General features: G+C 34.5%; 1 protein-coding gene across 1 annotated transcript in view; it reads right to left on the bottom strand.

Annotated features, from left to right (window-relative positions):
* AP3B1 (adaptor related protein complex 3 subunit beta 1) overlaps window positions 1-27,595 on the bottom strand; it is a 153,721-nt gene that overhangs the window by 63,834 nt on the left and 62,292 nt on the right. The window contains exons 12-19 of the mRNA XM_084225896.1: window positions 25,926-25,988; window positions 24,945-25,077; window positions 19,286-19,395; window positions 10,511-10,687; window positions 4,923-5,109; window positions 3,857-3,987; window positions 1,583-1,694; window positions 42-198 (exon numbers count right to left, since the gene is read on the bottom strand). Of these exons, the coding sequence (XP_084082022.1) occupies window positions 42-198; window positions 1,583-1,694; window positions 3,857-3,987; window positions 4,923-5,109; window positions 10,511-10,687; window positions 19,286-19,395; window positions 24,945-25,077; window positions 25,926-25,988 (1,070 nt within the window). The remainder of the gene's footprint in view (window positions 1-41; window positions 199-1,582; window positions 1,695-3,856; window positions 3,988-4,922; window positions 5,110-10,510; window positions 10,688-19,285; window positions 19,396-24,944; window positions 25,078-25,925; window positions 25,989-27,595) is intronic.

The following is a 27,595-nucleotide window of genomic DNA, read 5'->3' as shown; positions in this document are numbered from 1 at the left end:
GAGTATCACAAAAAATTAAAACCAGAAAAACATTTACCTACCTTTCATTGACAGCCCTACATGTTTTCTTAGCAGCACTTTCTTTGCTGTCTGATTCACTGTCAGTTGCTTCTTCACTGGGAGAGCAGCTCCCACTACTCTCATCACTGCTGCTTTCCTCTTTATCTTCCTTCTCACTTTCACTGTCAGACCCACTCCCTAAAATGAAAACAATCCTTATGATTTTGATCTAAATATCTTAAATAATTAGTATTTTAGAACTCCAATTTTGTTTTAAATTAATCAGTGGTTTGGTATTTTAAGATCCTATTGCAAGCTTTAGTATTATCCACCCTGTGCCAAAAGCAGGCAAGGGAACTACTTTATCCTTATATCTACAAAATTTTGTTAGTTAAAAACTTGTCCTCTTTGGCCTACAGTATTATACTTTTTCAAATTAGAAACTTGAATAATAAATTAATCAAATGCAGATTCTTCAAAGTTACATAACCCTATTAGGAGCTGGAGATGACCTCAAATTTTCTAGTCTTTACATTCGCTCAGCTGCAAAATTATCTTCTCAAACAGTTGCTTAATTAGATAATCTGTTCTTAAATACCCATAGTGACTATGATTGAATCACTGATTTAAACAAATTATTAATCCTGTAATTAATCATATAGTTACCAAATATTCAAATATCTGAAGTGAGTATATGCTTCTATTACTTCAGAAATCGCTAATTTCAGTGGTACAATTCTTAAACATTTCTGCATATTTCTTCAGTTTAGGAACTGGAAGGAAGCAGCTTTATCTTCATATTCTAAGATGACCCTCTTCTATTCAACTAAATGATGATAATTCTTTCAAGTCTCTAACGCTAAACATTTTCTGTGTCTAAGGTCTGGACTGGTGAGAAGTATGACTTTTACTGTATCTGAAGTATACTAACATCTTCTGAAACGGCTGTCCTGGGGAACTGCCTATCTGACAATAAATGGTAGAACAGTTAAAAGAGCCTTTGCTTACTGAACTTGATAGGCAGCTGTTACACTTTTCATCAATATCCCCACTATAATAAACAGAAAACATGATGTAGAACTTCAGAGAAATAATGTAACACAATTTGCTGAATGAATCTCACGAAAGACTACACAATTAAACAGATCTGGCCATTTATTAGCACAGCAGTACATGCTATCAAAATAATTCTTCACCACCACCAAATTCCAAAAAACACTTAAGGCTCCTGACAACCAAGCATCTGGGCACTTCTCCTGCAAACAGCGACGTGCTTTCAGTTTTAACTGGAGTTCTCCTGCAAACAGCTATGTGCTTTCAGTTTTAACTGGAGTTCCAAACTCTCCTTACTCATATAAGACTCCGAAAAGGATAAAAATAGCATGCCAGCTTTTTTACCTGGGAAACAAATCAAAAGCTAACTTATTTAATATAGTGAATGTAATTTCCCCCCCCAATTTATTGAGATTACACACAAGCTCTGGCTTTGTCTGCAATTTTTTTTTTCTTTTTATGTACCAGACAGTTCTAAAGATACAGTTTTCCAGGCAGTGAAAATACAAGTTGCCTTCCAAACACTTACCTGATGAACTGGTACTGGCAGACTCATCTTCCTCCTCTTCTGATTCAGAGTAGAACTTTTCAGTAGGTTTCTCCTTCTTTTGCTTGCCTAGAATTCCAGTCCATTCCTTTGCCTGTAAATAAATTTCAATTTAAATTTACTTTTGCAACCAGCAATACAAAAGTATGCACACACATTGAATGAAAACACTAAGAGTAGTGGTATTTATTTAGCTGTTGCTAAATAAATCATCTAAGCAAGTCAAGAGAAGCTGTTAAACTTCTCTTCCTTTACACAATTAGGAGAACTAGAAGTTTGGTACATACCTATAAAGGTGAGAGGTGTCTATTAGGTAGTCCAGAAAAAGATTTAGTGAACTAGATTAAAAGCATCAGTAATGATAAATTTCTGTGCCAAAAGAACATGAAATTTGAGTGTTTTATTTCTAGATCCAGCTGGCTACAATTAGAATGAAGGTTAAATAATCCCACTAACCTCAACCATCCCACTTGTTTTGCAGAAAACAGATCTGGACACTCAAGGTAGCCACAGACAAATTATATTTCACTTCCATTGCAACTCTCCAAATAAAAGTAATTTTTTACCACCGAGAGAATTCCAAAATGAGGCAGTATTTCCCCCAGACTTTTTTTCTTTCCATATACCTCTATGCTACTAGAGAAGCAATGTTAGAATTCAGGACAGGAGAAAAAAACTAACTGGCAGACAGCTCTATCAATTATCAACAGTGTGATACAGGTCTGCCTCATTGACTGATCTGATCTGGAATAAGACTTAAGTTTTGAAATAGGCTCTAACAATGACCTGCAAGGCTAAACAACTCTAGAGACATACTGGCTTCCTCTTTAACGCCAAAAGCTGGCTTAAAACACCAATATTCTTTTGGATATAAATGACAATTTGCATGTGGATTGCAGCTTAATTCAGCTTTACCCACATATGATATGTAGGCACATGCAGTATTAGAGAAACCACAAAATTAATGAGAATGAGATACCCTCTAAAGAAAATACTTGCAAAAAACATGGCTGAAGGATTTTCCTGTTTGCTTTGAGGTTTCAATAATTGGAGGTAGATTTTTTTACTATGTTTTAAATGGATGTTACGCCATTTGATCAATTTCCTGCAATACTTTTCGGTCTTACAGGTTTGGTCTTATGGATGAAAGCACCTTCGCGCATTCTTTCATGCCAACCCTATAATTTATAATCCTCTGTTTGAGCTGATTATCTAAAATTCTTTCCATAAAAGCTTTCCAAAATTTGTACACAAATATCACTTTTCCTGAAATGTATATAAGAAGGTAGACACGTTACAGCACTAAGGACAAATGCTTTTTCTACCAGATTGCTGTCCACTGGCTTCTGTCAGTCAGACCTATTTTTTAAATTTTCTTGCTCTTTCTGTGTGTAATATTTCATAAGCAAATGATTTCATCTAGGATTTACTGAGGAAGTTGGCTCATTACCAGGACTGGATGCTTTTCTCCGCATATCTGTTACAATGCCATTCCTCCAGGAACACCATTGGCACACTATACACTAATATATTTACATTTCAGCTACTGTTCAACAGCTTTCACTGGCATTCCAGTAGGACTCTGGTACCCAACACATAAATCACAATTCTGGTACCAAAACATGACTTTCCCTCAGAGTTTACACTACAGTAACAAAAAGCTATTGCTAGTACATGACAAGCCCGATGTGTCAACACAAGACTAGTGCACTATACGCAGGACATTTTCCTATCATAAACTTTCCTAATCCTCTTCAGATTACCTGAAATATAAACACTTATCTCTTCCAAACTCCACACTTCAAAACACATAATCTAATCCCCTGCAGCTGCTTATTGTTGTTTGTAGTACCTTTTTACTTTTTTTTTGTTTGCTTGTTTAGCCTTGGATTTTTCACAAACCAACCTCTTCATTTCTGACTTTGGTAGTCCAGCTACACTCAATTAACATACTGCAGCACAGTGGAGATGAAAGATAGGAAATCAGAAGTGAGATGGAGGTGAAAAAAGCCTACTTACTCCACAAATGAAGCAGAAGTGGCTTAAGTTTATCCACTTCTGCCATTGAAAAGAACTAGCATTAAGCATGTTTCCAGATGCTTGATTTCTAAGATAAAATAAGCAACAGGGACATTCCCATGCATCAACAGCTTTTAACACAGCCCAGAGATAGTATTTAAATACTTGTAGTTTTGGGCTAATACTCTGTATTGACAAGTGCCTTCAGCAAAGTTACTTTGACTGACGCTGACGTACCGACTCGGCCACGTCGACATTTCGGACAGAGGGGTCAGGTGCCACCTCTGGCCAGTCGGACAGCTCCAGGTACCCAGTGGCTCGGCTGTTCAGTGTGTGAGACAAGGTGCCAAGCTGGAAATGATCCCGATCTATTAAAAAAGCGGGTGGAGGGAAGAAATACACAAACACTGTGAGCTCTACCACAAGGAGCAATCTTAATCAGGGCTAAAGGTAATTGCCATTGTATTACCTCAAATGTCATGGAATAAATATAAACTAGGAAGCTCTTCATAGGTCAAAAAACTGATTTCAGTCCATAGATTACAATAATCTCCCCCATAATGGTCAATAAAAAAGCTAATCAGTCAGTGTGTTTAGAGGTGTTGCTCTGAAATGTAGCTTCTCTAAAAATTACTTTACTGTGAATATTAAGAATGACAGCACAGTTAAACAATCCATATACATGTCTTGGCACAAACACATCCAGAATTTTAATAGTTTTTCTTCAAAATGGAGCTCCTTTTAAAGCTTCAAAACTAGACTGAAGTAAGTATGAAAACTAAAATGCAAATTGTCACAATAACAGAGTATTTTTAATTTAGATAGCCTAATACCCTTTTAATTTGAGAAGACAGACAATGGATATTACTGTAAAACAACAGGCAAAATACAGAGGGAAAATTATTTTTTTGGAGAAAAAAATACCTACAGACATTCAATTTATTTCAAATTCATATAACATTTGCAATACTCACATTAACAATCATCTAATAAAGTCCAGGTAAAATCCTAGAGCTATTTTCCTAAATTGAAAAGTAGTTTTCCTCAAAAGACATACCTTCTGTTATTTAAATAAAATTTAAAATCTACATGAATAGAAATAGATCATTTTGCCAGGGTTTATCATTAGAGAAATGCATTGTGCACCTTGCTTGTTGAAAAGCAAGTAAGCAGACTGAGCATCCTTGCATATTAATCTTTTCTATTTGCTAAGTGACACAATTTGTGAGAGTATTTGAAATAGAGTAAGCTGCCACATTCCTTTACACAATGAACATTTACCAAATGATTTTGGCAGTTATACCTTTAAAAGGAGACTCAAGCAATGGGGCAGGTTTCTGTGCCAGAAATATTTTTTTGGCATATTTGCTTAAAGCTCCACTCTTCTCATTCGGAACAATAAGCTGCCTAATAAATCTTGTACGGTCTCTGATGTCGTAGCTTTGATCATACTTGCCGAGATTTAATACATACTGGGTAAGCAATTTTGTCTGTGGAAAAAACCAGGACAAGAACAGAATACAAGTTATTTATGATTATTGATAACTCTGGATAAACATATTTAAAGAGGTAATAAAAATGAATGGTTATGTCAAACAAATGTTGCTCCACAGGGAATATGCATTTCTAAAGCTGCAAATGGAATTCTGCAGCCAAAGCACATGTCCTCTTCTGTATTGGGGAGGTGAATGCTGAGTACTGAGAAGCAGCCATGTGCTAGATTATTAAACTGCTGAAGTGGAAAGAAAGGCATCATTAAAAAAATAATCATATATGGCAAACCCGCTGAAGGGTCTACGTGAGGATAATGAATGTGGAAATACAACTAAAAACATGGCACTCAAAACTTAATCGGAAAAATATGCAGGACATCAAAACATCAGAGGGTATTAGGGGGCTGGCAAACTGCTTCTGCTGAGGTGTGTTTTATGAAGAGATACTGTCCCTGGCATAAGCAGTGTCTGCACTCTGACTGCACTCAGTTACTTTATCCTGAATTATGACCCATTAAAGCAGACACATGAATCACTGAACTGGATTACTGCAAATTATTTGCAGTGCATTTAGCTGTTACTTTTTCATAAAAGCAAGCTGCTGATGCCCTCTAAAAACCAGGATAAAAGACTTCTTCCATTTTTTTCCTTGAAGCTTAAAGCCTTCAGTAATATCAGTCATTTATTTATTTATGTAAGAGCAACTTATACTATCACAGGTTTTTACAGCATAATAACAGCTTCCTAATTTGATGTTTGAGAATATTAACATGTCTTGAACAATTTTAATAATTCAGATAATTTTTTAAGCTAAGAAAATAATATAAGAAAAGAAGGAGACATAGAAAATAAAAATAATGTAGTGTAACCAGAACAACAGTGCTGAATAGACTAGAATCCACTAGATTCATTTGAAACATGTACGCCACTTCCTTTATATACAACCAAAAGGAAAAAGAGCAGAAATGATATACCACCTTAAGGAAGTAAATTTTTGTACTTCAGCTCAGGACAGATGCATAAGACAAGGTTAAAAATGTATAATCATGAGAGATTTTTCTGCTTTATACAAAGAAACAACCTTGCATATATAAATATTATCATGCTATTGCAACAACAAAAACAGAGTTTCAATCATGTGAACAGAAAAATATGTCCAAAAAGTGACACATTTATGTTCACAGTACAAGATGATGAAATCCAGGAACACAGCCCAAGCCTTCAAGATAAGTAAATTTTTGTATGTGCCATTTGCTAAAAAAAAAAAATTCAGATTAATAATTTCCAACTTGAGGATGCAAGTTGAAGTTTTTTTCTGGAGATATAAAAATGCTTTTTCAGAGTACTGATTAACTCTGGTAAGTGAGATATATAGTAAACAGAAAATGGTTCTAATTTAAACCCCACCAATGCAACATATGCAAGCATTTAAAAAATAACCTATGGTACCAGAAATTGGAATTAATTAGTCATTATACATTAGAATAATATAACAGCATAGTTTAAAAAAACTGTCAGTGAAATATTTTTTCGTTTTTCTCTCTGATACCCAAGAATGGCTCTGTGAAAAGATTTTTTTTTTTTCCTTGAGGTATTGTCTTAGTTCTGGGAAAGGCAAAACTTTCCCATATGTATTTCACAGTTTATTGGCAGCTAATTCTGTATGAGGGTATAAAATTTTAAACAACTGCATCAGACTGAGCCTACATAATCTGCACTCATGCAGGACTTACGCTGTTCAATCTAAATGGAATTGGAAGGGAGGGTTCCCAGGTAGCATGCATTAAACTAAATGAGGGATACCTCCTGCAGCCTTTGTCATCACTTCTCCACTGTAAAACAAGACAAGACTCCTCACTGTCATTGCAGGAAGCTCAGGAGAATGGATCATAAAACACAATGATCTTAACCTATGAATTGCTATAGGGATGGGAAAAGTTTAAGGCCTTGTCACGGTGGGCATTTTTTCAGTGAGTGTTGATGGAAGCACACAAAGACAAATCTGACTGATAAAGAGTTGATCCTGAAAGACTGCATTTCCTTTAATGGGATAATTTTCTCCATGATCCTCTCCCTTTTCCTCTTCCCTGTTCTGTCCTCTAAAACATAATTTTCATATTGTTCAATACAGATAAATACACAATAAATTTATATGGAAGAGTGTTCTGTGTCTGCAAGAGGTCTCTTTGCAATTATCATATACATTATAGTTTTCATGGAAACAGCGAAAAAATGTAATTTTAAAAATTTTTCTTATGGTAAAGCAATCAAACAAGCAGAAGACCTGCTCTACATGGAGGTAGCTGATAGAAACAACTATTTTAATTAAAAACAAAAAATAAACTAACAAATGCATGTAAGTTTTTCCAAAAAGGAGTTCTCAAAAGAAGACAAAAATCATTTCAGCAAGCACATGGATTTGATGAAACATGGCAGACTCTGCATATCCTGGACTGCTTCATAGAATAGTGACAAAGTATTCTGATCTGTGATTTAATACACTTATTATCAATAACATGTCAATATTTCCTGATACCTCGACATGTACATTATATAGACTGAATATATTTTTTTTTTATCCCCATACTGCTGAACCCATTATTATTTTTTGTATACTTCATTTTGGCTAGAAGGGTCAGGTTTAGGTATTTCTAGAATTCAATCATGCTCCAGCAATATTTCTGGAATTTTCTAGTGACAATAATTCTATTTAAGGATTTAATGCCTATCTTATATTAGCAGCAATTAATTTTTTGGTAGATCCCCACTTGAAAATTTTACAATACAGGTTTTACCAAGAGATGAGGCTCTACAATGAGAGAGAAACAGTTATCTATTCATTCCTAGATATCATTAGCTTTCAGTAACTTGAGTCTTTAGACACACAAGATAAGGCTATTGTGCTAAACCACGATTGACATATCTATTTACACCCTACAACTACTTGGGACTTTTTCTGGAGGGAGTGCTACTACATTAGACAACAGAAACCTATCAAAATCTCTTTATTCTTACTACTACATTCAAGAAGCATCTTAGGCAACTATATGACATACTTCCCTTGTATGAGCTATCTAGCACACTCAAGGTTTTATGACCCTAAGTGTTGAAAAAAACAAACCAAGTTTATAAAAAAATACAGACAACCAGAGGGAAGCCTATTTTATTACATACCTATCCAGATGTAACTGAACCAGAAACTTCCTTAAATTATAGGGAAGCCTTTGAAAGTCCATGAGGTGATTTCAGGATTTAAAGTATACTTTAAATTTTTTTAAGAAATCTTGTTAAAAATAATTCCTGTGAATGTGTTCACTGTTTCACCATACACTTCAGGAAAATACAAACAAATAAAATAATAGACAAAATGAGTAAAACAAGCAAGTCCTACTTACTCCAGAACTTTGTGCTTTTCTCCAAACAAGACTTAACAGAAATTAAGACAAGATGTGTTCAACCTGCCTTTCCCTCACCTGGTGAAAGAGCTCTTTACATCTACTAGGTCAACATTGAGTGTCTCTTTGCCATTCTACCACTGCTTTTCAATAAAGTGAATTTTTATCTTTGAGGTTTTCACAACTCCATTAACTTTGGAAGAAACTGATGAATTATTCATAAAATTACTATGTCATAGGATATGATATGGAGACAGAAAACACGGGACTGAGGAGAGGTGGACAGACTGACAACTGGGCAACCAAGTCTACAAGATTTGACATCAAATTTTAAAAATGAAACCGAAGAATGGCTGGACTTTTTAGGAAGTGATTCCAGGAAGTAATTTTAATACTGAGAGAGTAGAGAAGAGTTACTCCTGAAATAATCATATAGATATAGGAAGAGTGTTGCCAGACTTTAATGGGAAACCTATGGTATTCTAGTTTGAAAGGAACTTTGAATCAAGCCAAGTCACCAAACATACACTGTCAGAAATTTTATGTGGATACCTTGACCACTTGAAATAATAACTTATTTTTCCACAACCTAAAACTATAAGAGGAAAACACCCTTTGATGAAATTCATCATTTAGAGAGACTGTTTCTTCTGCTTTATCATCATTTCTGTGTTTGAATAAAGGGTTTTGCAGCACTTACAATGATGATTTTAAATGTATTAAGATGTGAAATAGGAAAAAATACATCACAGAAATCATCATCATCTTGTATGCAATGGATTTTTGACCAAATATGGTGTGGAAGAATTTATGTGCAAAACGACAAAAACTATATGGAAAATTAGTAAATATAATGGGCTAAAAGAAGACAGTTTAGATAGTCAATCCAAGCATCTCATCTCAGTCAGCATTTTCTTTAAGATGAGCACTGCCAGAGAGAAGTCACCTGTTATCACAGCCCCATTTTAGACTGTATAAGCAAAGCATTCACTCCTATCTGAATGCATGGAAAGACAGTTCATCTCCCACACACCCTACAAAATAAAACCTAAGACAGATCATGTCTGTAGCTGCATATAACTATCAAGGAACAAGATGACATCACAGTTGCAGAGATACAAGATCCTGTGCTGTGCAAACTTTTAAAACAAAGAGGTCTAGAAGCCCAGGAAAGTATATATATCAGACAATGTATTTCTTCTACATCTGGAAAAAAATCTTTGATTTTACAGTCTTTTACAGCAATAATTGAATTTCCAGTGAAAAATTAGCATCAAAATGCTACATTCCATAGTCAGTGATGGGATTCACAGTGTTGTCACTTGGAAGACTGAGGTACCTGGCACCTCTCATAGCCACTGTTTTCAGCTGCTTGGAGATCTAAGTTCATGTCTTTGTGTTATCTGACATTTTTAGATTACTTTTACTACTAGAGATATTAAAACTCACCCCAAGGTAAAAGGAAATAGGAAAAACTAAATGAAACAAACCTACCAACAAAATAAATTAAAAAAACGAGAAACTAGTTACTATCTTTAAAACAAGCACTGTTGGAAATAAAAAAACAAGGCCTATTACTAGCATTTCCTTTTAGATATCCCTGAACAAAAAAGTGAGCAGCTTCTTCTTCAAAATGACACTTTCTTGAAAGTTCTGGTTTTGGTTTGGGAAAACATTAAATCACATCTCCTACCTGGTATTGCTAACACAATTTACAGATCTTCTCTATTTATGTGAAGTAAAAATTTCACAATTTCCAGAAGACAGATACAAAAAAGAGTATATCTCATCACCACATTCACATTTATGATCCAGCACACACTTAAAGACTCATGGTTAGATTTAGTCTATTATATTTCTTGAAAACATATGTTCAGCTTTTCTTCACAGAATAATATGGACTAGGTTTGGTTACTTATATAGTAGAAATCATTACTGATCTATACAGACTGTACAAAACCTGCTATGACTCTGAATACATACAATACTGAGTTTAGGCTTACCTGCTTTGAATTTGTTAAGTAGAGTTTTGCACCCAAATTTAAGATCTGCAACTTTACAAGGTCATCTTCATTCGTGAAGCTCTTGGCTGTCTTCCTCAGTACATCAGGTGCGATCTTTGGAACCCGTTCACAGTACTCACCGATGAGCCAGAGGATGCTGGCTCTGGCGACTGGAACCTGAGAAAACATTGAGCACTCTAAGTTAACAGAGTCGCAAAGACTACTTGCATACTTGCATGTGGTCTTTTGTTCAATAACAAGCTAAACAAAATACTATTTGAAGACAATTGACATACAAGTTATGCAGTGTGATATTAAATACAGCCACTGTGGAAGACTGAATGTTCATAGAAATGTAAGATACTGATTCTGACCCAAAACCCATGCTTTACAGGTTGATGATACAGAGGCATACAGAAGTGACATGTTGATGTTCACAGTACAAGCTGATGAAATCCGGGAACACAGCCCAAACCTTCAAGATATGGTTGTGAATTCCTGCTGTTTTTTTTTTTTAAACTATATTAATACAGAAATGGTTTCCAATAACACAGCTTTCTCAAATCCAGCCTATCTAGTTTAGAAGCATATGTATTTCTTTATTTCTAGTTTTCCTTCATTTTATTTCAGAATTTTATGACAAGAAGATTTGTATTTTTGCGAACATCCAAGACCAGCTGAACTCAGAATATGGCTGAGACACAAGTTCAAAACTGCAATTCACAATTTCTGAATGGGATCTACCATCTTAACTGAAACACTTTGACCAAAAAGTTCACCTAGTTCTTACCATTTCGGAGCTGCTTAACAGTATCACTGAAATAACTGGCAGTAGCAGCTTTTAGATGAACTCCAGTCTATGACGCTGAGTTCAGAAGCACAGCAATGCCAAAAACAGAGGGAAGAGGAAATGCAAAAGCACAGAAGGAAACAGAAGCTCATGCTCCATGCAGTTTACATAGAAGCAGTTAAGATTTAAATGAAATAATATACACATACTCTTTTAAAAGGTGAGCTAGCCTACAGTACCTGGTGGTCAAGTTAAAAGTTGCATCTATGTTACATTCATTTCTTGAAAACATTTTTCTCCTTCCTTGAGCAGAAAGAAGAAAGAATGCAATGAGAAAGCTCAGAAGCAGGTCTTGTATAGTGTCTACAGACTGTGGTGCTCTAACATTCTCTACAGACTCTTGTTCAACAAATGTTGAAATGTCAAGGGAAAAGCATAACTGTTCTAGTCTATCAAAAACTGACTGTAATTCAGAAAAAAGAAAAGTTTCCACAGCAATTTCATGAAATTTTATTGCTTTTTCTAAAAGGGTCAGAAAAACTCATACTAACATTTTTCATTAGTCCTTATACTAATACATAGTGGTCTTTATTAATAAGCTTACACTAATGGCAGTTTTGCCTTGGATGAGATTCACAGGATATATGTGCTTTAGAAATGCAGCATTGTGGTTCTCAAAGTATTAATTCTTAGTAACTTTTATATATGCTTTAATTGCTTTTCCAGCATGTCTGTTATTAATATATGAATATCTATTTCTCAGAATTACAACAGGAACCTAATATTAACTATCTTACTCAGTAATCTCGTAACATTTGAAAGTACTACTTATGAAAGTATATTCTACAAGGGTAAAATGGCCTACCAAGCCTACTAAAGAAATACTAATCATGCTCACAATAATTTTTAATGATTAAATGTGCTCCAAAAAGTTTGGAAACAACTCTGAATAAAGCCAATGTGACAATATTTGCCTCTGCACTTGACATGGCTAAAAATATATATGCCACAAAAATATAAACAGGTATGTCATGGGTAACACAGAGGTCTGCCTCCACTGAAAGAAAAAGCACATAATAGACAAACAGAATAGAGTCAACAACAACCAAAAAAAGTCCTGTAAGAGATAAAGGCCAATTCTGATTATGAGGAAGAAATTTAAGATAGAAGTAACATAATATGCTCAGAGTAGTATAACACAGTGGTTTAACATATACAGATATATGTGAATACAGATCAAGATACAGACAAATTCTTTAACGTGAGCTGGCAAAAAATTAAATAGCCCTGGAATTTACAGTATGAGAGAGACGAACAAGCTACTGAACAACCACTATGTATAAAAACTTTAAACACAGGGAGAGTATGTTCGTCTGCAAAATAGATAGACTGATGCCATTACTGTGCACTGATTTCAAAAGGGAAAGAGGTTATTTCTAATGTTCCAAAGGTTACACTGCATTAAGACCTCACACCCAATCTATTATTTTAAATTGGGCTAAAGAATAGTAATTGAGTGGTACATTAGATTTTCCAGTATTGAAGCAGTTCAAGTTGCCTACTGTACAGATAGATACCTCTAAATAAGAATATATAGGCAACTTCAGATCCCAGTTATGCTAGATTTATTTTTCTAAAATATTTCATTACAGACTTGTTGAAATACTAAAATTCTACAAGAGACCACCAAGTACCATCGTTTGGGCAGCAGCCCATCAGAAACATTTTTTTTCATATTGTTTTCTTTTTATAAAGCAAACACAGCTCACAGAGCAGACCAATTTCAGTAATAGCATTAATAGTGACATGCAAGTATCATTCTTGCATTTTCCTAGTCAAGCCCAGGACTACACTTTAAAACAACAATGAAAGGTATTTAAATATATTTAAATAGTGTGCATTTAAGCACACTGTTTTACTCTTTCAGGTCTTTTTCCTAGTTTGTAAAATAAATTTATTAGAGTAATAAACTAGTTTTACAATGCTAAATAATTAGACTAAACAAAACCTCATTTGAAAAATAGTGACAATGGAAGACAGAAATTTCTTGTGAGAATTTCCCTTTTAACAGGTGGTTGCCTGACTATGTAAATACTGCATATATATTAAACACCATTTTGTGCCACAAGAATCAATACCAATTAGAGACTTTTTGAATCAAACCCTGAGCAGAAACCATTTTAATGAAAAGTGTATGTCGAACTGATGAACCCAATGTTTCTGTGTCACTGGATTCATTTGAGGTCAAAACCACACAATATTTTCAGACTTCTTTTTCCCTGTTTAAGCCTTCCAGTTCTCAACCATGTAATATCAAGTGCATGATCCTACAGCTGTTGTTTCTAGGGTACTCAAAACAGCAAACAAGAAATGAAGCCCTTCTAGACCTTCACTGCCTTTTCCAGTATAGCTTAAGTAGGGACCTTGAATTGACAAAAATGCAGGAAATAATACTTTCATTATTCAGCCCTGCTCTGCATTATCCTCAAAGGCAAACAGGATTGTAAATTACTTTGCCTGATGTTTTATTCCATATGGCCCGAGCAAGTGGTTAAGTGCACTTTTTAAGCCTTTAGTACCAGGAGGCAGTTTCTATTGCCATTTCAACCCATTACCTGTCTCAAAGAAAAATAAATGGTTACAAAAGAAAAACAAAAGAACAGCCAGACACTCCCCTCAAACCAACACTCTGGTTACTTACAGCAATTAGAGAAAGATACCATAAAGACTTTACAGATTGCTCTAAGCAGCACAATTAAAAAACTATTAAAAAGTAGTTCAGCTCTCAATATATTCACAGAAAACACAAGGGTAAAGTGCAACTTAAAATCACCAGTTTTGGTTATTCACATCTGGCACAAAATGAGAGATACCCAAATTGCAAATGAGGTGCAATTTTTTGCATCCAGGAGAAAATTTGCATGCTAGCAATTTTTTTAAAATTTTACTTGGAAACAGAAATGGAAAGAGGGATAAAGTTGATTTGAAATGTCAGACTGACAGCAAGAAGAAGAGGCACACAGGAAAGAATAGGAGCAGAAGAGAAGTATTCATTTTTTGTTTTTAAATGGTAGACCTTCAAGGATTCCTCTATTCTTTGAACCTCTACATATAAAATTCCTTTAAAACAGAGTTTTTTCTGGTGATTGCACCTCTTAAATGGTGTACCATTTTTTTAAAATTGTGTTTTATTCAAGCAGAATATTTACTTCAAGTTCAGCGTCCCTGGACACAACGTCCCAGTGGCCACATATTCCTCTCAAATTCTAAAAACCCACATAGATATGAGAGTCAGTAAAAAATTGTCAAATTATGAGAATTGTTTGGTAAATCATTACTAATACAAAAGTTTAAAAATTACTCATTAAAGTAAGAAGGTAAAAGAATATGGCTAGAATCTGAAGCTGGCAGAACTGAAATACATACAAAGATATGGATGTCATAGTTTGTGACACCTTTCCTACCCCGCACGAGAGGAGAACTAAATTAAAGAAAGCAAGCTGCTTGTTATGTGAAGCCATATTAGAAATAGAACTATGAGCAGTATTTATGTAAGACTAGGAAGTCAAGTTTGTTATCTGTGTGAATAGAGTAGTGTTAAAAACTATGAGTCCACTACTCTTGTAATAATAATCCCAATCCAAAACAGTAAATAATAACACTAAATTGCATCCGTAAGTAACATGATTTTCCTTTCATATTAAGCTCTTAAAAATTAGACATCACTTTCTTATTTTTGCTCTATATCTGGAATGCCTTATCCAATCAAGAAGTATTCCTCCTCCTCCTTCTGATGTCTAGATCAGAAAACCCTTCAGACTTCTTTAATATTCTTGCTCATATTCTAGAAGGAACTAGGAATAAGTCTATAATGAAAAACAAGAATGTATAAATTCACCAACTGTCAAAAAACCTGCCTTAGAAGTACTGTAAGAGAAAAGTAACACTGGAAGTCAAGATTCCCATCAACCAGATAGTAGTTCTTACTGAATACAATGTACCATACTAAACAATTTTTCTAAAAAATGAAAGGCAGAAACAAATTTGGAGACTACTGGCCTTGGAACATTAAGAAGAGAACGCAAAAACCTATTCTACACATACTGATGAATTCTCAAGGTATTTCTAACAAAAAATACATCTTGGAATCATGAACATTTTCAGAGAGTTGTAGAGTTGTTCAGTCAGTGTTCTGCAGAAGTCAAAAGCCAGGCAACACCAGGAAAGAGATAAAAAGCACAAAACAAGCAGTATCACCATGTCATTGCGTAAGATTTCTCCAGCGTATCTGACTACTGGATACACTTCTGGTCACCCTACTTCAAAATCCTCACATTAGCAAAAGGCAAAGAGAGGAGGGAATAGTTGATCAAAGACATGGAATATGAGCAGAAATTGGAATTTTTAGTTTAGTAAGCATGATAATGTGGACAGTAAGCAGAAGCTTCCAGTAACTGGATGAGAAGATATATTGGAGGTGCACCACAATGAACTTAGCTTTAAAACCCTTTCCCTAAAACATCATATATTGTTGCTGCTGGAGATGAAACTCGTAAAACAGGTTTTGAACTGACCCTTCTTTAAATGGCTCCTTCCCGTAAGTATATTTTTTAAACTTCTGTCACTATAAAAGCTGTACACACAAAATTATTAAGCCTACCTCAGAGTGAATACCTAACACAAATGAGCACTTACTCCAATCTCTTGCTCACAGTTTTGCAAGTAAATAAATTGCAAAGCATGACAACGTTATTAACACATTGACAGCTAAATGGAAATGTTTTCATAATTTTTAAAAATGGAAGTTTTAAAAAATCCAATTATTCTCTTGTTTAATGTCTTCAGGACACCCTCAGACATGTACTTCTCCATTACAGCTTTTGAAGAGTGTCAGGAAAGGAGGCTGGAACACAGCTAGATCAAGCTGTACTATGCACAGGTCTAAGAACTCAGCAAGTATCACATACAAAATAGATCTCATAGATCTTTGCGTGGGGACACCTTGGATAAAAGTTTAAGGTACAAATGAAAACACACAAAAGTAAAGGAACAAAAATAGCCACATATTTTCAGATATGTAAGAAATAATCAATCAAAGGACAAACGGAAACAGACCTAGTCTTTATCATAATTTAGAGACAGTGATCTACAAGAGTTCAGTATTTTTAAGTGAACTCCCTAATATTTCTTATAGTTGGTCTTACTATTTTTCATATATGGTCTTAATGTTTAGCTTCTTATTTAGTTTTTATTTATTTTACAAGGCAAAATTGTTATCTTCTGAATATTCTATATCCCACCCCTTTCTAAATGGCTTCTGTGGATGAAGAAGATGAGAACAAGAACAAGTAAATTTCAGTACAGTAAATGACCTGGGAAAAAACATTGCTGTGAAAGATTTTCAGACACATCAACATTACTAATCACAATCTCAGTCTAGCACAAGTGAAATTTATAACAATATCAATGAGAAAAAAAATCAGGCATAAAGTCAAAAGTCTATTCCACTGAGTTTACAACAATTTTGCTTTTTTTAGTGGCTGTTTACCATTGACTTAAACTAAATCACGACAGAACAATCAAAAAGCTTCTTTTTTCCGTACAGGCTTTTTGATTTAATAGTATTTAATCCTGTTAACAATTTCCTCTTCATGCTTTCATCTGTGTAATACCTAGTACTAAATTAAAAGAATTTCTTTGTTCACATTCCCTCATCCTTCAGTTTCAAGTCCATTCAAGCCCACATTTGGCTGCTTTTTCTACATCCAAATGCAAGAGTTCTCTAAAAATGGGAGTATACTCCTGTATAGAGCTATAGGGTAGGTCCTCTACGTTTCAATCCTAATACTTTACAACAACAGAAGAGAGGCCAAGGAAAAAAAACCAAAACCAACCAAAATGCCAAAAAGCCCTGTGAAAAGTAAGTATGTACACATGTGCGTATGTACGTAAGTATGTATATCATTTGTCAGTGTAATAATGGTCGGGAATCCTTGACAAAATCCAGACAAAAACCAAGGCAATTGTGTTATGTCAACTCACAACCACTTTTGTCATTGTAAGATCAGTGTTTAAAGTACAAGTGCAGATATCAGGAATTCCAGTACTCCTATATTAAGTATTGACATCTCAAACTAACACCCCCAGTATCTAAATACTCATTCTAGAATGTATACACATATACTTTATAGAAGTAAGGAGTTAAGGGTTTGGACCTGATGATCTTTACAGTTTCGTCCTAACCCAAATCATTCTGTGAAGGAATACCCTCATTTTCAGACATAGTAAGGGCAGTCAGAAAAATGATACAGCATTCAAATTATAAATATGAACTTCTTCAAAATGCATTCTTTAAATCAAAGTCTTGAGCATACCAAGAAGGGTATGTATGTTGAAGTTATCATTTAAAATGTCATAGAAAGATGTAAAAAAATCACCTTGGAGAACCTACAGCTGCTTGTAGGTTCATGACTGCATGACTGTAATTCTTGACCACCACTTCTTTATTCTTGAATAAAAGTCAGGATTCAGAATCAGATTTTAATTTTTACTTTATTCCAATGACTGCTCTATCCCACAGACTGTTCTCCTACCACTTAACACTTTCTGATATTCTGTATATACCTCATATTGTAAAACCTGAGAATGTTAGTTTAAGTATAGCACGTCTTCTCCCTATCCCCGTTATTTGACTTAAAAAAGGATTCTCTTTTCCACAAAACTTTGAGTATTTACTTGAAAGTATTAATTGTATAAAATAGCTACAAAAATTTTCTAAACTTTAAACAGTATATTTAGAGAAATAACTTTTTTCTCTTGTAGAGTAAGATGCCAAACTCATTTGGTAAAGTGGAAGAACATTGTTTTTGAGATTGTAATATCCCATCAAAATATTCTGAATTCAAAATTCACAAATTTTCTGAAAATATAGGTGATTAGCATACATGAGGTATTATTTTGATAGGTACTTAGCAATAGTGTCTTTTTTTGATATGAGCAATTCAGTAGAATTTATTTTCTTTATATCAGTTACAAAATGATCATCAGCTCTTAGCAGCCAAAGATTTATTTAATTTTTCCGTAAGCATGAACCAAGAATACCATCTTTTTCTTTTACTACTCCAAACTTTGCTGAATTCAACTATGGAGAAATGGAGGTTCACTGATTTAGAAATTGCTCCATTATCAAAACATATGTAATTTTGTGAAAATCAATAGTTAAATATGTAATTTTATGAAATTAAAACAGTTCTCAACAGAAAAATAACTGTTGACAGATCAAAATCTGAGACCTTTGGTTTAGGATATAATAGATAGGTACTAGATGCCATACCTACACTCTAATTTAGGACAGATCACTAAATGTTTTATCAATTACTGGGCCTATGAGGAGAATTTGGGAACTAAGTATTTGCATACCTAAAGGTCAATTAAGTCTAAAGACAGATAATGGGGAATAATTCAAATTTTAATGTTAAATACCACAGACTTTCAAATACCCAGAAGATAAAAATGCATCTTCAAGACACTGCAACACACCCACAGCAGCATGTCTGATACCATGGAAAGGTCACGCAATTTGGGGAAAAAGGTTTGAAATAAAACTTTTAAACTCCACTCCAGATCACGAAGACAACTGGTGAATAATCCTTAAGTTAACTCATGATTTTCATTTCAATTTACCCACTCACATTCTAAACTTGCTATTCATCCTGGAGTAACAGTAATAGCAATACTCAGAATTTCCAGGGATCTCTTTAAAAATAGCTTCCCAGACCTAAGGCACAAATTGGAGCCATCTGATAGCTTCTATTTCCTTTCCATTAAGATAAGAAAAAAAAATATTTTATGTAAAAAAAAAATTATTTTGCATTTCTCTAATATACTTACTTCCATTTACAGCACAAATTCAAATGAGATAAAAATCTCATTATCAGTTGACAAGACAAAAGCTGACAAATAAGAGTGTGTGAACAAATACTCACTGTAATGTTATCCAAGAGTTTGGCCATATGCTTAATAATTTCACCATGGTGTGCCGGCTGAGTTTGCAGCAGTTTCTTAATGACAACAACACTTTCAGCAACTACGATTTCTGTTTTAGACAAAACAAATTATTAATTTTAAAAGCATTTATGCAAAAGAAAAAGCCATAAATAATTGATTGTAAAAGATGTAAAAGCTTTCCAAATATGCTTTGCAGAACTGAATTATATTAATTTGGTAAGAAAGAGGTAAACCATTCTACTAAGTAATGTAAGTTCAGCTTCCAGAATCATGTTACAATCAGCAAAAAGAGGACACAAACATTCTAAATGTAAAATTACCAACCTAGTATATACTGTATGAAACTGCTTTTTATTGAAGCTGCAGTTCAGATTTTTCCCATAAAATTGAGGAACGGTGTAAAAAAACCCCTGATTTTCATTAAAATCATGCATATTCAAAAGTAATTGGCAGTCTGCAATGAGAATAAGAATGCTTGCATTAAAAGTAACAGCTCATTCATACGCTAGAGAAATATCTAAACATCTCCTTTGCATTTTTTCTAAGTGCAAAGAATGTTTCTGCATATAAACAGTTTCTCTCAGGTCTGTAACCTAATCGCTAGTACATTCAAATGAAGCTTCTAAATAGCAAGCTGTTGTAAGATTCATGCCAAAGTCATGCACTGGAGTGCTTAACTACTGCAACAAGCAACATTCACAGCCTGATCAACTTGTATGAAATATACAATTTTTGAAGCTAAGAAGACCCCACATGAACAGAGGCAAGCTTCCATGCAAGAGTAAACTCATGTAAGGAAAGATGAAGAAGTCTTAACTACCATTTGTTAAACAGAGGTATTCCTGTATTTCTGTCTGAGTTAATCTGCCACATGGATCATCCATTCAGCAATTAAGCACGCTCAAGGTTCAATAGAACAGTGTGGGGCAGAGATATCTAAATTTTGGGGGGCTGTGGGGTTTTCTTGTTGTTTCAGGTTTTTTTTGAGAAAGCAAACTTCTTTACGGTGAAAGGCTTTCCAAGAGCTCTGAGCATATTATTATGTCATATGCCTCTGAAATGCTTAGATTTTAGCTTGTAGCTTTTTATGTCATTTTTATTTGACATGACATCTGTAATTTTTCTAGACTAACTTCTTGAAGCAAGGTTAACATCTCAAGGTCTTGCAGAATCCTACAGATCAATTTAATTTACACTGTATTTTGCCAGATATTAAAATGGGAAGCCAATTCTTGAATCTTGAAAATAACAATCTGGAATATTTATAGTGGGGAACATTTAAATGGCAATTTTCATCATTCAGTATTTTGTGAAACACTGAACAGCTAAGAAAAATAAAACTGAAGCCAAAAAAATGAGTGCACATGAAGTCATTAATGTAAACACTTGTTGACAATGTAAAGCTGACTATGGCAATATCAACGGCAGCAGATGAGATGTCACCATAGGAACTACTTTCATGCTATCTGTGGGAACAAATTTAAAGAAACCAGAATTGTAAACAATTTGTAAATCACAATTGTAAACAACTGTAGACTAATATGGTTATTTTGCAAAAGTCTAGATACTGGGTAAAAAAGTACAAACAAAATCAAAATGCATATTTATCAGAATAAGGACTGACATAGTCATACTCTGTGAGGCTTACTTTGTGCACACAAAGGATACCAAAAATGAGCAGAAATAAAAGAGAAACACTTATGTTCAAAACTGCAATAAACTCCAGCAAAATACTAGAAGGGGAGATAAAACTAGCATTCTGAATGTGCAGTAAGAAAATTTTAAAATGTAATTCCTTCTAGAATTATCAAAGAGGAAGTCCATACAAGGCAATGATAAATGAACACAAGAGTTTGAAACAGTCTAAATCATATCTAAAGGATTATAAAAAGTAAATTAAATTCTTAAAATAAAGACTGAAAATTATAGAAAATCTGATCAGGAATGCCTTTATCAATAAAGACTACATAGGATACCAGCAGTTTCAATTTTCAAATCATAGTAAAAATCTTAGTTTCTTCTAATAATTTTGAAGCAATGTGGAATTGACTAAGTAGGACAATCTCTGAAGACCCTGCAGCCTGACAACTTCTCAAAAACTTAAAATATACTCAGTCATATACTGTTCCAGTTTGTTGAATAATGATGTATGCAAAAAAATTAGGCTGCATTATAACAGAACCTTAGAAAATCATCTCAGCATGGAGTATATTACCAGAGAACATTCAAAAAGTGAATTCTGAAATACAACATTTGAAATCATTAATGTTACATCAAATTTTCTTTCTCTTACATTAACCACCCTTGTAGCAACTAAAATACACAAGTGAAGACTAATTTATCCACAGTGTATTATTTGTATAACCACTTTTTCTAAAAACAGCAAAACCGCATTAACTGGTTTTGAACAAGATGCCATTTTGGTGGGTGCTCCTTCCCCAAAAACATTCAAGGTCAGGTTAGATGGAATTCCAAGCCACTTGGTCTGTTTTCTGAGCAACATGTCACTGCCCATGGCAGGGCAGTTGGACTACATGAAATTTAAAGGTCCCTTCTAAATCAAACCATTCTGTTATTAGGATTACTAACAATGTTATTAGGGTTAAAAACAAACTAAAAGGCAACCACTACAGCTAATTACCCAGACAGACCTAACTTTCTGCTTCTCAGAATTAGCCAAAGTTTAAGCTTCTACCTTGTTAACTTTTCCATCCTTATAACTTCAATTAAAAAATCTCAGAAACCCTTTTAATATGTATAAACTGGATGCTACAAGTTGCTTTTTTTTATGCCATTCTAACAGTAATTTGAAGAGATACGTACTAGTTACCAGATGTATTAACAGTTCTAGTAATTTTATAACTTGTGATTTCATACAGATTTTCAGGGCAAAATATATTTTAGCTGTACATTCTCCAACCATGCTTACATTGAACCTGTAGCTTTCAATGGAAAATGGAAGTCACCTACCAAAAACCTGCAGGACTTCTAGTATATGCAGTACAGTCAGTCAAGAGTCTTCCTATAAGCCCTATATAATTCCTATAACGTGTCTTTAACATCTAAAATTACTTTTATGTTAGAGTGGGCCCAACAGCCAGTTGAAACTATCAATACAATTGCTTAAAGGAAATGAATCAGTCAAATGCCAAATGCCACACTAGAGAAAGAAAGCAACCTTTGTTTTTGTCCTTCCTTCAGCAGATGAGGAAGGAAAATAATTTTCAGCCCTCAACACGGCTTCACAAAAAACAGTTTCTTCAGGAGTCAGTCAAGTTTAGCTTGTGATAGTCATTCACCAAGGCATCTCATCACTGAAATTTTTAGTTTCTGTAGCACTTCTGTACGTCAAATGTTGTACTTTTTTTTCCCCCACATACCACAGCTTTCCTGAGTACGGAAAATCTGACTTTGAGTCACTTCTAGGCAAGAAAAGAAAATTTCAAGAGCCGTTCTTGATATCCTTGTTTCTGGAACAATGTCCTGCCTCTAATCATTAAGTTGCAGAATGATTAACTGTAAAGGTCTTCTGCCAGATACAGCCAAGATATCCTATGTGTTGGGTTGTATCTACAGTTACAAGCACATGGAATGAGAAGGCACTTTTCCCACAAGCTTGTACTTCAGGATTCTGTTATGGTTATTAGTATGAGCACCTCTCTTCTGCACTCAAGTGACTTCATAATAAGAAAATAGTACTGAGAAAGCACAGCTGTTGCTGCTGTCACAGACATGTAAACTGCTGGACCCACCAGCTTGTGCTTCATGCTACACAAAGCAGCAGGACTACTTCCAGGCTTCAAATGACCACGAAAGAAGCAGTGGAGTAAACAGATTGCTTGCATACTTTAACAGTAAAGTTGGGGGAAAGCAAGATTAACCAAGACTCTTAAAGCTATTTTCATCCCCTACGCTAAATCTCTTTTACTCCCTTACCATGCCAAAACTCTTACACTCAGTAAGCTGTGACTACCAGTAATTTCCTGCCACCTGGGGAAAGGTACCATGTAAATTATCCCACTCAATTCATTCCTTGAAAGAAGGAATAAAGACACTGCTGCTCTGGTAAAGCAATTTGCCAGCTGCCAGATTTAAAAGATCCTCAATATATCCTTTGCAGTCTTTCAGAACAGTAAGCACAAGAAGATAATTTTATTTGCTAGACAACTACTTACAAACAGACATGAAAACTAATCTTGAGACAGATCTTTGTATACACGCACATGCATATATGTGTATATATAAATATATACATATATATACATATTGAATCACTCTGAAGAAAATATTAAACTGACAATCTATGATAAAAGGAAAAAAACTTTTTCCTCTTATCTTGGTCCCTTCAAAACAAAAATGAAGCAAGAAAACAGATTCTTAAGTAACAAAATCTGTATCCTGAAGTGACAGTTTCATTATTTCATTTAAAACAGGAAAAATATGGATATTTGTACATGCTGAAGGAAGCCTACTCAGAGGAAGATTGCCAGAAGAATGAAGCAAAATCAAGAACAAACTTTGAAGCTTGTATTTTTACTATGGTTGTTGCTGAATATAATACAAGAAGGTGCACTGTGCTGACAGGCTTTGTAACACAATATGGGAAGATATTTTAAATGCAGCTGATAATCAGAAAGGCTTAAACAGAAACAAGACACACAGGACTAAGAAATGAAAGTCACACATATTAAAAATACAAAGCTATACACTGAGGCCACTTAAGAATTTCTGATAAAAGATGAGGTGGTTGAGAATGGCAACTCAGTTCAAAAAACCAAATAAGAGAAACCTCTATGTGTATTAGTGGGTCACTGGCCAAATATGTACTGCCAAAATGATGTCCTCAATAAAGGCTTTCTTGGGATTACCATGAAAACTATGTCCAGGAGATATACAGAGGCATTAATGCGGCTTTTCAAAGCCAAGAGCAGTGTGAGCCAAGTTCTTTGAACTATTTGAACTACTCCAGGACACTTCACAATTATGCTTTTGTTCCTTCCTGACATTATTTATTAACACATATTACTGACTTCTTATGAAATAAAACTGCTGTATTCATTGGTAACTAGTAAGAAAATACAATATTATTAGGTATTGACTTACCATGCTGCTATACCCTCTTTGACTTTATCTGTTCTTTTTGTGTTCCCTAATGATTTGAAACTTTGTTTTGCTATCCAAAAATAACAGAAGCCTAGAGTACAAAAACAAGCCAAATTTGAGGCCATTTATCCTAAAACTATTTAATATGTGTTTTCATTTAAGCATGCACTACAAAAAAAAATTCCAAGCTTTCAGCACCCTCTACAGGCTAACTGCTTTGATGCAACTTAGCTTGTAACTAACTATTGATACCTGTGACAATCAAAACAGTACACTTTAATAATCACACATTTTAAGAAAAAGTAGGTAAACATGTAATTGAGGGCCACAATGAATTAATTTCTGTATCAGAAGAGAAAATAACTACTCAGTGAATACCAGAGCCTTTGGAAGTACAGGATTTTTATCCAGTTGTCAGCCAAATTCTTATAGGAGTCAACTCTCACTTCTTGATATGATCTGAAGCTTTGTGCAGTTCTCTCTAAGAAAACCCCACTATCAGCTATCCAGAAAATGAAAAGAACTTTAGCTTACCATCCCTGTTGGAGAGCAAACAGACGAGGCCGTTAAGGCATGTGTCAGTCACTTCGGTGATGTTAGTGGCGCATCTGCCTATAGCCTGAATCGTAGCTGCAGCAAACTGCTTGTCTTGGCTTTTCACATAAGTCTAAAGAAACAGGATTTTTGTTACTCCATATGTAACTCTTGTCAAACAAAGACTTACCATATTATTTTCATGAGGCAAACATGCTGTATAATAAATTAAACTTAGAAAGGTACAACGCACATTAGAAGCTATAATTTTTCACCTCCTTGTCACTTCTAGAAGACATTTTCTTGCAAGTGTTGGTCACCCATGGCCATGCAAACCTCTGATTGCAAGAAAGCTTGGGGCAGGGGGCAGTTACCCAAAAACAGCCATTTACTTGTGTGCAAGGTTGGAGAAGTTGATGAGATCTCTCTTCAGAGAGGTTTCAGTTCATTTAACTAGGAGCATCTGTGAAACTATGAATAACCTACCTGCCTGAGAACCAGTACCTTTCACAGAAATCCAGCCAGAGAACTGAAGCAATGCAAATAGATGCCACAAGCAAAGAGGAAAGAAAGGACAGACACTGTTTCACAATATTGGCAGAAGATCTTGCTGATACATAAAGATATTGGAGACAATAAACACAATTTCATCAAATTACTTATGGAAATGAGGTTTGGCAACAAATACTAATGGCCAAAACTGCCAAAATTAAGACCCTGTCACACAGTGACTTATAGCGTCAGTCAAGTTGCTGAAATTTGTGTTTAAGAATATAGAATGATTGAGCTTTTCTCATCATTTAGACTCCTTTCCATATACAAATAGCTCCTTTATCCCTTATAGTATGAGATGCTTTAATTTCCATATTTGGAACATTTCATCCTTGAAAATACTTAAACTTGAAAAATTTAAGCCTAGGAAAAACATCCGACAATGGAAAAAGAGATCATAAATAAAAGAAAATACACTTTTGCACAAACCTGAAATTCTCGAAGCAGAGTTGATATGTTCGCTTCATTTGCTAAATTTGTCATGATTTCAAGCTACAAGAAAAAAAACCCAGACATATTGTCAAAAGTTAAATAAAATATTATAAACAGTACCACATATACACTATACTTTTATTGTATATAAAAGATATATAAAAATACCACTCAGAATTCAATAGAGTATACCACATATCAGTACAAACTGGTACCACCAATGCACTCAGGAGGCATATTTTCCTTGCAAGTACTTCCAAAGTTTACAAAGCACGACTGAGGTTCAGTGACACATTTTTTTATGAGCCTGAGCTTTAGTGTTTCATTGCACATCAAATGGGCGTGAACTACTTCTGTCAGCTTTTCCATACAACAGGCCTTAGCATATAAGAACCACACAACAATGTAAGAAGAAATAAGGGAAGTCACAACTTGAGGGAGAAATAAATTGGCCATTATATTCAGATAAACTGTAATAAAAGACTTCTAAACTCAGGAATGAAACATTTCCATCTATGAGATTCCTCAGATCTTATTCAACACCAACAACATCTGACCCTGGAAGCCCTCCTCTTTATTCCTGGTGAACAAAAGGACAATATACAACACTTGGCATATATTGTTAAGATGCTACGCTTCCAGGCTGTTTCAACTTTGAATGAAGTAAACTGAAAACACAACCCTGTCCCTCCAAATGGAAGTCATGCCTCAGAAATATGTTGGTATTTTTTGACTTGGAGGCATCCAGAAAAGGATACTCAAATGATATAGTCCACCTGTACTTCAAAACAATTTCTTAACACACATCACAAAAGACTCTTAAAGATATGCATCTTGAATAGCATAAAAAGCAAGAGGATAAATGAAAAAGAGAAACATGCAAGAGAAAAGGAGATTATTTTATAGGGTGGCTATCAATGGAACATCACAAATATCTTCAATGGCCTTTTTCACATATTAATTGTGAAAGTGAGGAGAAGACAGGCAATGTTTTCTACTGATGCTACAGTTTTCAGGGATATGAAGACAAAGGCTGACCAAGAAAATCTGTGTAAGACTTCCAAATAGTAGAAGACTGATTAATAAAACAGAAAAAGAAAATCAGTACATGTCTGCAAAGTAATGCTCGTCACAGGGAAAAAACCTTTACTGTTCAGAAAACTATAGACTCTGAGATGATGACAATTAATTATAACTGAGAATTTATGATTAAAATAGGCTACTGTGAAAGCTTAGTGCTAAGCTCAAGGCTAACCAGCGACCAAAAAGCAAACTTTATATTGGAAAATTTAAAAAAACCAGAAATCCAAACAGCACAGGAGATAAATTCAAGGGCGCTCCTACATATTAATTACGGCCATAGGTCTCACCATTCTGTTTTGAAATATGTAGGCTTCAACTACAGAGGTAGAAGAGGGAGAAAACGACAAGATTTTTTTTTATGTATGTAAAAGTTTAGGGTCTTCTAAATTTTTTAGCCATCATGAAACAAATGAAAAAATGAAAGGACAAACCACAATTTCTACTTCTCCATCTCTTCTCCAATATATTATAAATTAATATGGGAATTTAAATTCATCATCTTTCTATTATTTTTGGACTGACTATTATTGGATAATAGTAAGGCATTGTTCACAATATTCCTAAAATGTAGAGACTATCTTTTT

This window comes from Fringilla coelebs (assembly GCF_963513975.1).
Source record: "Fringilla coelebs genome assembly, chromosome: Z".
Classification (NCBI taxonomy): Eukaryota; Metazoa; Chordata; class Aves; order Passeriformes; family Fringillidae; genus Fringilla; species Fringilla coelebs.
The sequence above is the reverse complement of the archived record's forward strand: the minus strand, read 5'-3'. Positions and strand labels throughout refer to the sequence as shown.